General features: G+C 43.3%; 2 protein-coding genes across 8 annotated transcripts in view; one reads left to right on the top strand and one right to left on the bottom strand.

The window, feature by feature from the left end:
- Positions 1-17,521, top strand: part of LOC111866769 (protein Wnt-5b) — a 440,161-nt gene that overhangs the window by 341,104 nt on the left and 81,536 nt on the right. The gene's annotated exons all lie outside the window — the stretch shown is intronic.
- LOC111866773 (probable salivary secreted peptide) lies at positions 11,852-15,715 on the bottom strand. Its single transcript, XM_023856017.2, has 2 exons — positions 15,587-15,715; positions 11,852-12,149 (listed from the first exon to the last, which is right to left on the bottom strand). The coding sequence occupies exons 1-2, from the start codon at positions 15,703-15,705 to the stop codon at positions 11,918-11,920; spliced, it is 351 nt and encodes a 116-aa protein (XP_023711785.1). The 5' UTR covers positions 15,706-15,715; the 3' UTR covers positions 11,852-11,917.

The raw sequence follows: 17,521 nt of genomic DNA, 5'->3' as shown, positions 1-17,521 counted from the left end.
GATAGGTGGGGGAAGCATTATAGACACCGCTAAGCAAGTGACCGAACTCGCTTGCTCGGCGGGACTGATGGTAAGCACCATTTATCGGTAGGGTATAGAGACTGGTAGAATATCATAGAAGGAAGCACAATAGATCGAACTGGTCGCGGTGCATGGGGAAACCCACCCTCTCTAAATAACTAACTAACTAACTAACTAACTACATTTCTGTAACCAGCAGTTCATATCCGAGATTTATATATTTAAGAGTTTCGCATAGGATACAAGGAAAGAAGGATGACATGTCATCAAAATCCGGGCCCTGCTTATGAGATACTCAAATTACAGTGAAAGAAAAGTAGGCTTTTGATTCTTCCCCCTCGTTGCTTCATCATTCTGTCTTCATTATGTACATTTAATGATTTATATCTTACGTTATTATTAAGCTCCACTCTCACGGCCTTGTGTTGGTCAGTGTTGTCAGGAGACACCTGAATTCATGGCGTGGGTGTCCAAGTTATTGTTTTGCATTAGTTTATCGCGTGAAGATGTGAAGATACGATCGAGAGCCTGAGAGAAGTTAAAACACTTCAAAAGAGATCGAAGAGCAAGGTCAAGTGCGGAGTCGTTACTTGAACGATACACGACTTTCAAGTGCTTCACTAGAGAGGCGTGCACTCGTCTTATCACGGCTTCTTGTTATTTTCCAGGTACAAGTTGTACTTGGGGGCACTATGCTACAAACCGGAGAGTCGCGGGTTCAATTCCCAATGAGGTCATTGGATTCTTCAGCTGACCAAATCCTTCAAGCCGCATTATGGCCCTGGGGTTGACTCAGCCTCTAACAGAAATGAGTACCAGAAATCTTCATGGGGGTAAAAGGCGGCCGGCCCGTAAGGCTGTTAACCTTACCGCCATCTATGAGTCGATTGTCTAGATAATGTGGGAACCTCAACGTCTCACAACCCTATGGGCTTCCACGGCCTGTTACAGGGATAGCTTTAGCTTTCTAGTTGTATTTGAGGACGTTCCCAATCACATATGTAAATACAGGCCTGGTTCTGAGCTGTTATGGAAGTATCCTTACCGGAATATTAATAGTTTAAAGTAAGTGAACATGAATTTTCATAATGTTTTGCTTCATTTGCAGTTACTCTTCCCAGTTGACTACCCAGAACGTCAGTACACATAATGGCTCGACCGTGATTAGACGGTGCAGCTTATCACATCATCAAACTGTCCTTGATATCGATTGCAACACCCATAGTCGCGCGTCTTATGTTTTCAATCGTAGAGGTACACTGGACCCTTCCTATACTGCCACAGTTCGAAATTTTTTGGCTCGAGGTCAGGAGATCATGCTGGTAAGAGCTGTGGGCCGCCACAGTCACTCAATCGACCAGGGAAGCACTAATCAGAATATGTATTGACTGCACAGCCGAAAGATTGAAGCACTGTGTTGTGTTGAGAATGAACGCATCGTAAATCATTTTCGTCGCTCTAATCTTCAGCCATTTTGGCTTAATGAATTATATCTTATCTGATATTTATCTTAAAATCTATTATTATGGCTGGTCGTCTATGTAAAGAGACACTTCAGCTTAATGGCTTAGATGTCGGATTTGTCATTTGTCATACATGTATCATGTGAAGATGTAATACGACAATATAATGTTTGAGGAAAGCCAAGTATTCAGTCGTGACTTGCATCATATGTGACTCATTAAATATTATATTGTCACGCAACAGAGTGTAACTATAGACGGGGGCTTGGATTCATAATCGGATTTATTGCACACTTGTGCAACTCGCTAACGCACTTCACAAATCACTGTAGGACACACTAGGTCTTCTCAGGCTCTTACAGTCTTCACTAGTCGTTGCTCGGAAGCGGCTTCCAACGGCGGACGTTCGTCTTCCTCTTGATTCGGCCTCACTTACCAGCTTATCACAGCAACAGCTCACAACTGAAGCTCAACAGTTCTCTGATTAGCTCACCAACAAACTCCTCACTAAAACCCACTGACTCCTACCTTGTTCTGCTTATAACATTTCGCGACGTACCGCGTAGAAAACAACGCTTATTATTGTGTCCTCTTGTCGCTGTGGAAGCATGCTTGTTTGAGGAGCGGTTATTTAGTAACGCATTTATAATAGTTGTTTATTTCACGGTCGTTTCCTAGCAACTGGTCTACATGCCACAATATTCTAGAGTCGCTGGAGTTGTCATCAGCCAAACAGGATGTCCTGCTTGTTTATGTTCTTCAGGATCATCTGCCTGAGGCCATTCCATTTAGAAATGTCCTTTATACACAAGTCCTTTTCTCACTGGTTTTTGAGTTATCGTTACCATAATGTAGAAAGAATATAGAAGCAAGCGAACAGGCATTTTCTATAATTTTCGTTACTGAATTTACATAAACCTAAGATGCCGCTCAGCCTCAGTACGTATCTCGGCTCACCTGTAAATGGAGCGTGTAGCATGCATCATCAAGAATTGTCCTTTATACCGGGCGCAGAATTACACCTAGCGTTTCCACTTCTGCTGGTACATTAGATCTTTGTGAGGCTCCATAGACAGAAACCTAGGAGCTTGAGATCTGGAGATCAGGGTGGCCAATATTTTGGATCATCACGACCGGATATATTGTGACGCGTATACCCATTGCCAGGGAACGGGTCGGTAAACACATTCCCGCAACAGTAGGACGCATATTGCTAGGCAACGGAGCTGTAAACGCTTTTCATTAACAGTAGAAGACGGTGCTTTCCGTGGAGTCCGTGCCGAGGGGTTATAAAAGGCTACAGTCAGAAGGCGGGACGGAGTATAGAACAGCAGTCAAGAGCAATCGAGTCAAGTCTTCGGAACTGGCAGCTGCAGAATAGACTGTGCCAAGAAGACTTAATTTGTTATTTGAAGTTACATTGAGACAGTGGTAAATCCGTTGCCAGGATACGACTAGTGAAGGCTGAGTATTGTAATGCGTGTGTAACGTTGAACTGGGAAGTGTGTAAAATAGCCATAGCGCAGTAATTGCCTGTAGTTCCAAGTACTGCGTATAAGGTGCAATAAATCCAATCATCTAATCCAAAACCCGTCTTATAAGTCACTAATACACGTGACAATATCAACGAGAGGCGCGGCACATGGCATTTTTGGACTTGCCTCCCTTGTGTTTATTATGCGTGCACAATCACTACAGATAGTGTTATCTTCTAACATTTTCGAGAGTTGGGCCTGTCACATGTAAGTCGACAGTCGAAGATAAACGGACAGATCGTCTCGTTGCGAAGGTTATCACATCAAAGACTTATGCTGAATCGACGTTGAAAATTGCTATCTATAATACTACTTATGATATGAACTCCGTCTCTCGTATAGAGTGCAACAGGATGCTTAAATATAATACGGTGATTCATGTATGATCAATCACAGATATGAAGTTATAGTGACCTATGTCCTAGCTTTTGTGGAATTTGAAATGTCCGCTGCTCCGTAAGCATTGCGAGTCCGGCGTGTAATTATAACACATTTGTAAGAAGACCTCAGTTCATGCCTTTAATTTATAAACGAGAGAATCTCCCTGTAACTATAGGACGTATCATGTTCTTAAAAGGTAATATTCATGTACCTCAGTGTGACCAGACAGTCATGTTGAGGTACTGTGAGGTACAAACATGTTGCAGTTAAATGTGATTTTAATGACATTTTAAAATAAAGGAGAGACTGTGAACGGTTTGTGTTGCTTTAGAGACGGAAATGGCTGAACGAGTTATTCAAAATGAGCTGTAGATGGCAGCGCGCGACGGCAGTTTCGCAAGATAATTGGTTCTGAAACGCATCCAGTTGCCTATGCAACGAGTATCTAGGGATTTTTCTTGGGACACTATGCTAGAAGCCGGAAGGTCGCGATTTCAAGTCTCGATGAGGTCATTGGAATTTTTTCAATTGACCTAATCCTTCCAGCCGCACTGTGGCCCTGGAGTCGACTCAGCCTGTAAGAGAAATGAGTACCAAGAATTAATTAAATAATTTTCCTGGGGACTAAAGCGCGGCCGGGGCGTAAGGCTGACAACCTCACCGCCATCTTTGAGCCGATTGTCTAGATAATGTGGGACCCTCACCATCTCACCATCTCACAACCATATGGGCCTTCACGGCCTGCTACAAGGATAGCTTCACATTTTTTTTTTACTTTCACTAAAGTTGCAGGGGCGTGAAGCTAGTCTAGCGCCGAGGTTATTTAGGCGTACGCATGGAGCTATATCTCCAGTCCCCAATACGTCATTCCGGCGTTGAGAGTACGTAATTTGTGCTGGACGTGAAATTCTAACGGCGATCAGTACGCAGAGTGTGGTGCTGTAGGTTGTAACGCCGTGTAGTTCGGAAGGAGCTCTACGTGTCGGAGTAACATATCGCTATCATCTTCAGGGTTGAAAAGTAAGCCTGATTTTGCTGCTCTCTTGCTTGACTTACCCTTCGATTTTGAAGATGTAGCCGACGTGTTGCGTCGAAACGTCTGTTTGTCTCCAAACTACGCTACGTTACAACCCAGAAGACACTGTTTACCCAATTTCTGTCGAACAGTTACGGATCTGAGGGTGGCTGATATTGTATGGCGAATGGTAGTGCGAGAGTGAATACTGGATTGGAGGGAACGTGGAAGGAAACGCAAAAAAGGTAAAGCTCCCTGTAACAGGCCGTGGAGGCCCATAGTGTTGTGAGACGCCGAGGCTCCCACATTTTCTAGACAGTCGGCTCTCAGATGGCGGTGAGGTTGTCAGCCTTACGCACCGACCTCCCTTTAACCAAAGGAAGATTCCTGGTACTTATTTCTGTTAGAGGCTGAGCCAACCCAGGGATATAGTGCGGCTGGAAGGATTAGGCCAATTGAAAAATCCACTGACCACACGTGAAATCGAACCCGCGACCTACCGGCTTGTACATAGTGTCTCAACCAACTACGCTACCGCGCGCCCCCGGATAGGAAACTGTCGTGGTTCATTCTGTGTATTATCCCAGAATTTACCCGCAGAAACCTGTTGGGATAGCTGGTCTTCGGGATGAGATGCGAGCCTAGGACCTCCCTAAAGCGAAATCACCACTCGACCGAGACATGATGAGGGTCTTCAAAGCGTACGCCCTGTAAACATTGAGGTGATGGTTGCAGGGGGTGTGACTGTACTCCTAAAGGCGAGGGGCGGTACTAACACACTACGTCACACGGACATGGCAACTTTGACCCCCGACCCTAACAATTAACTGAATCATTGCTTGCCTGTACCTGCCGTAGAAACAACCTGTCACGTGTGCACCAAGAGGGCTGCGGTGTCTGGCTACAGCACTGTGAAGGTGCCAACTGTGTTTCGCTGGCAGCGTCAGTAACCTAATGTGCTGGCTTTGTCTGTTTGTTATTCAATGACGCCTTCAGTACCGAGACTGTATAGCATTGATGATTAGATGATTAACTGGATATTTAGCAGTTGGTGGAATGAGAATTTTCCCATCACAGTGGCCGCACGGCTGAAGGCATGAACCATCTTTGCCCTATCACTGCTGTCGTGGGTTCGAATCTCGCTCGAGGCATGGATGTCTATGTGTAGGTAGCGGCCTTGCCTCCTGATGATGCTGTGCAGGACAGTGGTAACTGGGACACGAAGGCGAATTGCCCACACTTTGCCACCCTGTATTCATATTTAAATGCAGATAGTTCCCTCGTGTGCGGGTCATTTCTGGGTCTCATTCAATGGGGAAATATTAGTATTTAATTTCTAGTATAGCTCTGGTTCTAGCCTTAGTCTAGCTTTTGTTATCTACACTTTCAATGCTTGCCTGTTAAAAAGCCACTTGCTGTTGGCAAACACTTAAATAAAGGAACTGAATTATTGTTTCTGTTTAATTTAATTCATAAAATCAGCACTTACTTATTCTAATTTTCTTTTCTCCTCGTTTACTTATTTTTTTTTTTGCTATGTCTGTCTCTTTCTCTTCCTATTCGATTCTTCGTTTCCTTCCTAGTTTGCTTTACTCTTTTTTTCTTATATATATTTTCTTTCTATTTAGCCTAGTTCCCTTATTTTGAAAAAAAAATGAAGGAAGCTTATGAGATCACCTTGCTGTCTGTCTGTGTATCCCCGCCCCCTATTTAGGCTTATGAGAACACATTGCTTCCTCTGTGTCTGTCTCTCCAGCCTAACTTTTTCGTTTTCTTTGCTTTCCATATCTTATTTTTTGTTATTTCTTACTGTTTCATTTCCTTCTCCCCTTTTATCCTTTGTTCCTTCTTTCTTATTCTTTCTCTGCTTGTTTCATTGTCTCAATCTTTCCTGCGCTTCGTTCTGTCCTTCCGTTTTCTTTGCTCCATTGTTTCGTACTTTCACCCGTTTCTCATCACCTAGGCCCCTGTTTTCCGGGACCCAGGCTCACATGACGTGTTTACCACCCGTAACAGAACATGGCGGTTACGGCTCTGAAAGAATAAACATTTCTTGTGACAAAGAACGCCGTGTCGAGTGCTTCGCCTTCAGAAATGCGTGATTTGTCGCACCTGCATTAACTCGAGAGGCTGCCGGCTGCTGGACCCGGTTCGAGCGCTGTTGTCGCTGTGATAACTGAGAATCTGAAAGTTCCATTAATATTTATGTCTTCTCTTTACGCCGTGGTTTAGAGTATATTCGGATACATCTTGCATTGTTAACGGCCGGGGTTCGGGAACCTCTATCCACGTGCCAGAGAGAATTGCTTGTAACAAGGCTATAAATTTGCAAGAAATCACGGACCACCTCGCTGTAACTAACTCCGTGGGACAGGGGTTTCGTTTGGTGTAGAACTCACCAGCCTGCATCTGGTATCTATTCACGGACGAGTCAGGATTACTCGGTATAGCGACCGGTTACTGGCTGGATGGTCGAAGGGTCAGAGTTCGAATCCCGGTAAGGGAAAACTTTTTGGTCGTTGCCTAGCAAATGATCATATTCGTCACAGTATATTAAAGTAATTAATTTAGACTGCAGATACATAATCGTATATTTAACTTGAGTAAGGCCTGATTGCGTAGGAAGTATATTAATATTATGTGCTTTTTCCCGGTTTGTGTCCATGTTTGCTCCACAGCGATCAGACCGGTTGTGAGGCCCACGCAGTCTCCCATCCAATGGGTGTCAGAGGCTCTTTCTCCCAGGGTAAATCGGCCGGGGAGTGAAGCTGTTTACTGACCTCCATCTAGTGCCGAGATCAAGATTGGTGGAGCTGTATCTCCGCTCCCCATGTGTTTTTATGTACAATAATTGTACTAAATTATTAAGCACAGGAACAAATTTACCTTTGCCTATTTTGACTTTACAGTTCGTTCCTCACAGTAAACACAGCATCTCAGTTACACAGAACAGGTTAACATTATTTAGCAAAATCGTTGTTTGTTCTGACAATAACACGAAACACAAGAATATACCCTGCATGCGAAAGTGACACATCTAGTAACCAGTGCACATTTAAGGTTTAAATGAACTGTGTTCTTTTTTTTTATATTTTTCCTTGGCACTACAGCCCCAGTGGGCCTAGGCCTACCTCCATTAACTTCTCCGTTCACTTCGGTTTTTTCTAAATCTTACACATTCGGTAGGACTCCTTGGGCGGGTGATCAGCTCGTCGCAAGGCCTCTACCTGTACACAAACACAGAAAAACACACACACACAAACTAGACATCCATGCCCTGAGCGGGATTCGAACCCACGATCCCGGTTTCCAAGCGAGCGAAGACAGTACATGTTTTAGACCGCTCGGCTACCGTGACCGGCGAACTGTGTTCTTAGATGAAATAATTTTTGGAACGTCCTGTTGTTAAGGATCTGGGAATGAGACATTAACGTGTTCGTGAAGTACGAAATACATTCCATAATACTGATCACGTCCTTCTGTTACAGTCAGTTACCGCTACTTTATTATGGATCTCTTTATGTGTAAATGCTACCGGGCTATCTCACGAAGGGAATTGCATTATGAAACGAATTGTCCGCGAGAGTTATGTATGTATATATGACACTAATAGCATGAAGTAGTGTACAAAGTGTTTTAAAGAAAACAAGTTGTTGCTTAATCCGCTGTTTCATTACCTGTATAAATTGTGCCCATGGCAATATGTAGGTTGCTATAGCAACAGACAGCACGGATAGTGGCCTTGTTTCCATAAGTCGGTGCGTTCTGATGTTGCTGCCCAACAACTTCGTAAATAATTATTTTTAGGCTGTTGCACGACCAGCGACTTCGTATTTTAAACCTGTCAGCTAGTATTGTCGGTGGACTTGGGCCGTCTGGTCATGTGACAAGAAATTACAGTCTAGCCGCTCTCAGCGGTGTCAGCTTCGAAACAGCATTGGCTGACATTCACATGTTGGTCAGGAGACTTGGCATTTGCGCTTCTCACCTGCGAACACTTTCATGATTTGTTTCGCAGTGCCGTCAGTAGACTAAAGAGCAAGGGTGATCAGATTTATTGAACATCGGGCAGCGTGTCACAACCTGCAGGAGACTTGGAGCTGCAAATAGACGTGAACTGGATGAGGCATGATATCCAGACATCGGATATTTCGTGTGCAGTTCATTTGTAAAAAATAAAAAAAATATTGACTAACATCTGTACTCCGCTACTCTGCTGCTCTGCGTTTAAATGTCCGTTCCTATTAGGCGCTTAATCAATTTTAAACGTCGTGTTTAAAAATGCTGTATCTTGCTCAATTTTTATGATAAATGGATCGTGTTAACTTTGTTTATATCGGCAAAGAACATAGTGTCGCATATTATAACGGAAGATTTGAAATTTTTAATACAAAGTGTTATACTCTATTTTCAATTCTTTGTTTTAATTTTGACGAGTACTGCAAAAATGTTTTCCCAGTTCTTCACAGAGTTGTTCTGTATTATAAATTCATTTCTCTTTGTAACACTTGACGAATTTAACAGTCCCTGGTGTTATAAAACAGATGGAAGCAATAAAATCATTTGGTCTTCTGCTAGCCCTGCTTACACTCTTCGGATTTTCGAATCTTTTGACTGAAGGACAGAAGAATGAAAACACGGCTATTCAAGAGAAAGCTAGAAGGGTCCCTTCTTCAGTGCTAAGACCTTCCGTTAGAGCTGCAAAATTTTTTGCCCCTTCTATTTGAACGAGCAGACAGCTTCATCGTGGCTAAGATACAGAGTGCGATCTGTTTTCTGTGCGTTCGTAGTGAAACCGAATACTGTAGAATAATTTCAGCCTATCTATACATCAAGCAGGTAACAGCAAAAAAGGTATGCACATCGAATTTTACAATATAATTTTAACATACCTACCTGCAGAATCTGCAATACAATTATTGAATCGTGGATAAGTTTTGGCATAACTCACACATATATTTTTATTTGCTGTTGTTCATTTAGGTGTCAATTTAATTCCTCTATTAGGGTTTTACTCAAGTCTGTCTGGTAATTACTACATTTAAAAATAAATAGTTAGGACTGTGCATGTACTTCCACTAGTGGCGTGTGCGCGCGCTTCCACTAGCGGAGTTTAAATGCCTGACTGGCACAAACGGGGCATTTTGGCCACGACGACCTTACTCATGAAGGGCACAAACGGGGCACTTCGGCACTTAAAGGTTAAAGGGATACAGTAATTTGAAAACTGGCGAAAAATCTTTTTTCCTTCGAATTTCAGTCAAAACAAATTAGAAATACGATACAAACACTTTTTAAATCGTTAATGTTTTAGGAAAGAAGCATTCTAAAACCATTTTTTTTTTAATTTCTTAATATTGCATTGTGCAACATTTTTCATCGATTTTGTGTTACAAAATAACATTATTTTCAGCATCCCATTCTGTAAACATACCAATGGTTGCATATCACACCCTTTTATCAATCTGTTTCCTTTAAACTGTAGTGCTTTAGAAGACGACTGGATTTACATAAGATTTTCAAAAATGTCTCCCTGCACGTCAACACAATGCGTCGCACGCGTATGAACCGCTCTGCCTATCTACCTACGCGCAACCTTCAAACCGGTCTACCTTATCTGCTGACATAGCTGACTAGAACGTATGGTCGCCCACGCTTAAGCATAGCGCTGGATTCACAATGAAGCGTTTCGAAAATCTATTGTTACTCCATAACTATTGAAAATCGACCACAAGTTTATAAGGAAATTTTGCAGGAAATAAACCCAAGAATATGTACCATAAGCCGGGGTAAAACTTCGTGAATCACCCTGTATATATACAGTGTCCCAGGAGAAATGGGCCAAACTTCGGGAGGGTGTTCCTTGTGTTAAAGTATGCCGATATAACCCAAAACACCTATGTCCAAAGTTGAACGGTTACGGAGATAATGGCCCGAGAAAAGTTGGCGGGTCCACGCACTATACCTGTCAGCTGGCATGTCTTATCTGTTTGTCCTTGAGTGTCGTGATTCACACTAGCCCTAAGCTCATGCGCTACCTACAGAGTACATTGCGGCGGTGTCGTGATTAGTTGTGTGATGAGTTGCTGAAATGTCTCTTGTGTTTTCACACGTGGAATATTGTGATATGCATTTTGTGTGTGGATTTTGCGGTGGCAATGCACATGCTGCTGTTGAAGAATACCAAAGGCGTTTTCCCGATCGAAGGATTCCATCTCGAAGTGTATTAACGCGAATTCACCAGACATTGCGTGATACTGGTTCTCTTCCGAGTGTTTCTGTGCACTCTGAAAGGGAGAATGTACGAGTGATAAACACACGAGAGAACATTCTTGAGATTATTCAGAGAAGTCCGCGTCTCTCCACTCGTAGAATGGCCTCTCGCATCAGCGTATCACGTTTGCAGGTGTGGCGAACTTTACATGATGAAGAGCTGTATCCTTACCATGATCAAAGGGTACAACATCTGGAACCAGGCGACCATGCTCAGCGTATGGATTTCTGCCACTGGATAAAAGCTCATCCCGAACTGTTAAGCGTCATTTTATTCAGTGATGAGGCGTCGTTTACCCGGGACGCTGTAAATAATTTACGAAATATTCATACGTGGTCCCATAATAATCCACATGAGATAATGGAAACGAAATTCCAAAAGAGATTTTCCGTGAATGTACGTTTAATACAGTTATGTAGTCTGTTTATACCACTATGCGCAGTCGGCCATATTACGTTAGCGCTTGCCAGTCATGTGTCATGTATAGTGCTTGGAAACCGTAAGGACAATTATGACATGGCGAGCGAGTATTTTGTACTTCAATTTTATGGCTTCACGTCACTCACAAGTTAGTTTGATGTTACGTACATTATTAACATTACAGAATCCACATATTCCTGCCAGTTTTAATATGTATTTTATAATCAACAAGTGTGTAACACCGGTCAAAATTTCACACTTCCTTGGCCATTATCTCCGTAACCGTTCGACTTTGGATATAGGTGTTTTGGGTTATATCGGCTTACTTTAACATAAGGAAAACCCACCCGAAGTTTGGCCCATTTCTCCTGGGACACCCTGTATATACAAGGTTATCCTTTTCCCTACTTCTTGGCCTCTAAACTGTCAGCTTCACACCATCTAAACCCACGCGAAATTCTCGTTTGTAGTACAAGTAGTCGGGACATGCTGCATGCACAGGAGACATGGGAAATGCATACAGAATTTTAGTTTGAAAATACAGTAGGAAAGAATGTCACTTGTACTACAAACGAGAATTTCGCGTGGGTTTAGATGGTGTGAAGCTGAGAGTTTAGAGGCCAAGAAGTAGGTAAAAGGATAACCTTAAGCCTCATCGGATGGATGTAAGTTCTGAGGATGGAAAAATAAATTATATATGCCTTTTTTTATAATATCTTTATTGTTGATTATCTGTCAGCATTAGGCGAAATGAGACATGAGGAACAATATGGTATAAACTGCAGATATTCTTGTCTTCTATACTATTTCATTTCCCATAGATCTCGACGACGAACTTAATGCCACGACTGAACCCAGACCTGAAACGGAGGGTCACATATGTGCGCCCTACGCCTCCCCCCAAAACACTGGCGTACCCTCCTCTGGATTCATTGAGCGCCAGGATGTAGGTAATTGTACTGTTACTGATCCCCAATGAAGGGTAGTGCAGGTAAGCCGTCCTGGTACCCAGAAACTTGAATTTCTGTTGCACGCGTTCTCTGAAAACAGAATAGACCCTGTGTTATTCCTCAGCATCATAGGAAACGTATAAACTGAAAGCGTGATGAAAAGGTCATGGCTGTCGGTTCAGCTCCGACATTACCGAAATGATTTCCATGGCATTTTGTATTGGGGAATCTGTAGGCGCATTAGAAGTTATTTGACGAAATTTCGTTTTTTATTTATATCAGTGAAATAGGAGCTCAAACTCATGCGAAGTTGAAATATTAGATCAATAACAAACCAAAAAGAAACAAACTCCGTGGTCTGTAGTCCGTAAGCGAACTATACCGAACCGAGCGACCGCCGTTTGTCGGCGAAGTTAGTGCCATCTTTAGCGGATAGAGGGTATCATGTGGTCAGCGCAGTGGATCCCCACTACCTTAGATCTCGGTTTTTTAGACCGGAGGCGCTATTTCCTTCAAATAGCTCCTTAATTATCTCAGGAGGCTTAGTGGACCCCGTTCCAGACCCACTACTTCTCAGAAAATCTCTTAACGCTGGGAACCGAACCTGGGACCTCTGGATCTGTAGTCAGATACTCTGACCACTAGACCACAGAAGCGGTCAATTAATCAGTAACATTTTTAACAAGTTAGAAAAATGTACAGCGTTATACTTTTGGGGCATCCGGTCCGTTTGTCAGATTATTTCGCAAAACCATGAAACTCACCGAGAAGAAGAAGCTGATGTATATTTCGTTTATCTCTACACCGTTTACACGAAACTTCTTTTACGCCTATAAATCATCATCATCATCATCATCATCATCACTGGCACGACAGCCCTTTGTGAGCCCTGGCCTTCCTCAGGATTGCTCGCCATTCTTCTCTATTCGATGCTACATTCCTCCAGTTCTTTACACCCAAAATTCTTATGTCCTGCCACACACATTCTTCCCATCTTAACCTTGGTCTTCCCACTCTCCTATTTCCTTCTGGTTTAATATTAAGTATTTTCTTGATGGTTCTATTCTCGCCGGCATGTATTGTGTGTCCAGCCCATTCAAGCCTTTGCACCTTTATAAATCCAATAATGTCTGGTTCATTAATTAGTTTGTATAGCTCATGGTTATACCTCTTCCTCCATATTCCATTTTCTTCCACTGGTCCAAAGATATATCTCAAGATCCTCCTTTCAAATATGCTTAACAGTCTTTCATCCGACGCCTATAAATATTTTGATGATTTACGCTCTAGGTAGAGCGACAGGGATGTTCATCAAAACATTTTGATATGACGCCCCACTTTTGGTTCTCACCAAACACTCAACTTCTCTCCTGTCAATTTTGGTACTGAAATAAGCTCATTCTGTGCACTCTACTTATACTGTTGTTTAGGACCACCTGACTTGTAATTGCTACTGTTCATAAAGGTAAAACTATCTGTAACAGGCCGTGAAGGCTCATAGGGCTGTGAGACGTCTAGGTTCCCACATTTTCTCTAGACAATCGGCTCACAGATGGCGGTAAGTTTGTCAGCCTTACGCGCCGGCCGCCCTTTATTCTCCAGGAAGATCCCTGGTACTCATTTCTGTTAGAGGCCGAGTCGGCCCCCCCAGGCCCATAGTGCGGTTGGAAGGATTAGCTGAACTGAAAAAATCCAGTGGCGTCATCGGGACTCGAACCCGCCACTTTCTCCTTGTAGCATAGTGCCTCAACCAGCTACGCTACCGCGAGCACCCTGCTGTACCAAAACTTTGAGAAAATAGTCGAAAATATTAAAATGAAAATTCTGTGCTGTTCTCTTTGTTTGACGATGAATAATACTGACAAAGGTTTAATACAATTTGTAAGATCTCTTTTTTAATTTCTCGATTAACATTTGTGAGAGATGCCTGTGGAGGAAATGACATAAAAGCAGTTATTTCGACTGGATTTGACATCGAAAATCGGTTCCCTATAGCATGCCCCCCCCCGAATCCCGTTACGTCCTCTTCTACTCCCGTTGGGACCCTCTGTTGTAAATATCCTCATAGCTGCCCAGTTTTGGCCGAAATTGAAAATTACATACAAATATCAGGAAAGCTTCTCAGTACCCAGATTCGTGAAAACCCATGGATTGGTTCTCGAGTTACACGAGGACATACGAGGAGACGGACTGACATGGAATTTTCCAGACATTGCTGCAGTCGCTAAAAAGCATCTGCACATTACATAAGATGGAACCTTCGTTATGCTGTACAACTTTTATTGATAACATGCTGACATTAACCGTATTTGGAAAAAATGGAAGGGATATGATTTCGAATTCAAGGCTGTAGTCTAGCCAGTGCCACTTATGGAGGCTTCCCGGCGCGTTCGTAAGTGCCAGGGCGTCATCTTGACCCTCATGTGAAACATAAAATTCTTACTACCACTACCACTCGGCGCTACAGTCCTGGGTGAGCCTTGGCCTCCTCTACAATCAGTCTCCACAACCAGTGACTGCTGTCATAGGAATGGACCCACGCATGATGACCCGAGGCTGGTTGTTAGATTTCTGAACAAAATTATTTTTACATGATGAGGTTCTTAGCCTCATGCCCAACCCCCAACCTCGAGGACCAGGGGTTCTCTCTTATTCTGGACTCTAACCTTTGACCTTTCCAGCATGTGTGACTCTACTGGTAGTTAAACTACCTCCGGCATAGTTCTCCAGGTCACAGATTCACGCAAGCCCCACCAACGCAAGGTGGAGACACCTTTAAGGGGATAAAATTCTTACACCCTGTTTAATTTCCTACTTCTGAAGCGGAAGAATCTCTAAGTATATTCGCTCCATGAGATCTGTTGTTCATATGTCAATTTAAAGCGTAATGCTATCGATAGGTAAGCAGAAAAGCTTCATGCTGCGGCCGCCCTGGAATGTTTACTTATAGCATTACAATTCTTGTAACATCTACAGCTCCATTAGCTTCTCATCAGTAGATTTGCATCTACAACAAGAAAATAATAAGGTCAAAATTGCGAGGGTTATGGAGAGCCGAAAGTAACGAGGAGGAGATAAAAGACAAATGTCGGAGAGATGTACGCATCGGGCATGAAGGAGGCCAATGAATATGTAAGTAAAAAAGCATGTGATGGTTTAATCATGAATTACATAGAACGAACACCGTCTCTCAGCTTTTAAATTACCATTACGAGGAGATATGACCTCGTATAAAGAGTACTTTCTTCCGGGACGCAAGGCCGTGTAATCCGGTAGAAATTTTACCCAAGTTTTAGTGAAACATCCTGCATTCATCTTCAGGGTTGAAGAATAATCTAGTAAAGTAAGCAACTTTCGAGGCCTTTATTTTTGCTACTTTTGGCTTATTCTTTGATCCTGAAGATGGAGCCAGTACGTTCATCCGAAACGTCGGTGATCCTCTACCAAACCAAACGGTGTGGCATCTCATAAACATCACCAGGAGAGCCCCAAACCCTGCGTGACCTTGAACGAAGTGTGGGACTCACCGGTAGAGCAGTCTGTCTCCGCACTCTCTCCATCCCACTGCGAGATTGTGATTGTTGTGCAGGGCTGCTAACTGGACCAGCGCCAGCAGAACCACCACCAGCACCACCTTTAACTGCATCCTAACAGCCTGGCTCCATAGTCAACACTTCTTACTTTAGTATTCCGCGCGGGCTTTTAAATCCATATACGTGTAGGTGACTCACGTGTTCGCCAAACACGATATAAGCCGCGTGTAAATTTTATGTGACAGTTATTTTCATTATTTGCCTGCTTCTTAGTGCAGGGGTCCAGGCTCCCAGGATTGTCCATTTTGTAATTAGACCGAACTGGTTGTCATATTGATAACGTTTTAAGAGGTGCTCGGTTCAAACCTTGGTCGGAAAACCGCTTATCTGGCATTTCTCAGTCCCTCGAAGAAAATTCCGGGATAGTAGCTAAAATTAGGCTGTAGCCGCTTCCGTAAAAATCATTTGCAGCGCAAATTTATATATATATAGTCTGAGATAGTTGCAGCGTCCTTAAATATATTGTCATGAGTAAAGTGGAATTGACGTGCATATTTTCTTCGAGCATTCCAATTTCCCCTGTTGATTGCATTTCAACCAGTGCTCCATGGTCGTGTATCATCAGGGTCCGGTACAGTAGCCCCATTGAGACGGTAAACTAAAGGTAAAACTATCTCCTGTAATGGGCTGTGGAAGCCCATAAGGTTGTGAGACGTCGAGGCTGCCACATTTTCTAAGTAGTGGGCTCGCAGATGGCGGTGAGGTTGTCAGCCTTACGCGCCGACCTCCCTTTACCCCAAAGAAGATTCTTGGTATTCATTTCTGTTAAAGGCTGAGTCGACCCCAGGACCACAGTGCGGCTGGAAGGATTAGGAAAATTTCAATATCCAACAACCTCATTGGGAATCGAACCCGCGTCCTTCCAGCTTGTAGCATAGTGGCTCAACCAAGTACGCTACCGCGTGCCTCGTTTGAGACCGCAGTACCAAGGAACTCGGTCTAGCTGAGATCCTACAATTAAAGAACGAACTGAAGATTAACTACTGTACTGTCTCCATCTCCAAGATGCATGAGGACGGAGGCAGCAGGTTGCTCCGAAACGTTGGTACCTTTCCACACGCCGGACGACTTTACATTCCAGGAGATAATGATGCTAGTTTGAACTTATGTAACGGCCCGAAGAACCCCACATGCGTATTATCAGATTTTCTGCACCCAGTCGCCTAACTGCATAGAACAAGCACGTAGGTTTGAGAGGAAATGCCTCAGTTCTCTCCGGATCATGTACACTATATACCACCTATTGTCTGGTAAGTAAATCCTTTAATTTATCTCCGAGCGGGGCGGCGTAGCTGCAACCCCCTTGACTTCTATCGGGAAGTGTTCGGTTCCACTCTCTGCTTACACACCGGTTATCAAGATTTATTGGATATTTTCTTTAGTCCCTGCAAGCAAATACCTGGATTGTTGTTTGAATAGGCCACGACCATTTCTCTCTCCAGATTCTTTCCAGTTCATCATTCATTTATCATCTTACCACTCGATCTCAGATACTGAAGGTGTCGTAAATCCCCCCCCCCCAACTAACTTACTAAGTCCACGGAGCTGAGCCCTTTTTGAGAAGCTGCCAGTTGTGCAGCCACTCAAGAATTTCCAACATTTTATTGCACACGAAGGTTCATTACCGTGTCCACAAGAGCCCTCCACTTATCCCTAACCTGAGCCAGATAAATCCACCCCATTCTATCTAAGATATATATTTTAATATTATCCACCCGCCTAAGTCTCAGTCTTCCCAGTGGTGTATTCTCTTCCAGCTTTCCCACCAGTATCCTATGTACCGTCTCCCCCATTCGTGCTACATGCCCTGCCCACCCCATCCTCCTTGACTTGATCATTCTAATTATACTTGGAGAAGAGTACAAGTTA

Source organism: Cryptotermes secundus, unplaced genomic scaffold (genome assembly GCF_002891405.2).
Source record: "Cryptotermes secundus unplaced genomic scaffold, Csec_1.0 scaffold367, whole genome shotgun sequence".
Lineage (NCBI taxonomy): Eukaryota > Metazoa > Arthropoda > Insecta > Blattodea > Kalotermitidae > Cryptotermes > Cryptotermes secundus.
This window is presented reverse-complemented; position numbering and strand designations above follow the sequence as displayed.

Excerpts from the sequence above, each read along its gene's own strand:
- LOC111866773 (XM_023856017.2), bottom strand. The coding sequence starts at position 15,705 with ATGCAGTTAAAGGTGGTGCTGGTGGTGGTTCTGCTGGCGCTGGTCCAG. Across the intron at positions 12,150-15,586 it reads GGAGACAGACTGCTCTACCG|AGAACGCGTGCAACAGAAAT; the intron begins GTGAGTCCCACA and ends TTCTGTTTTCAG.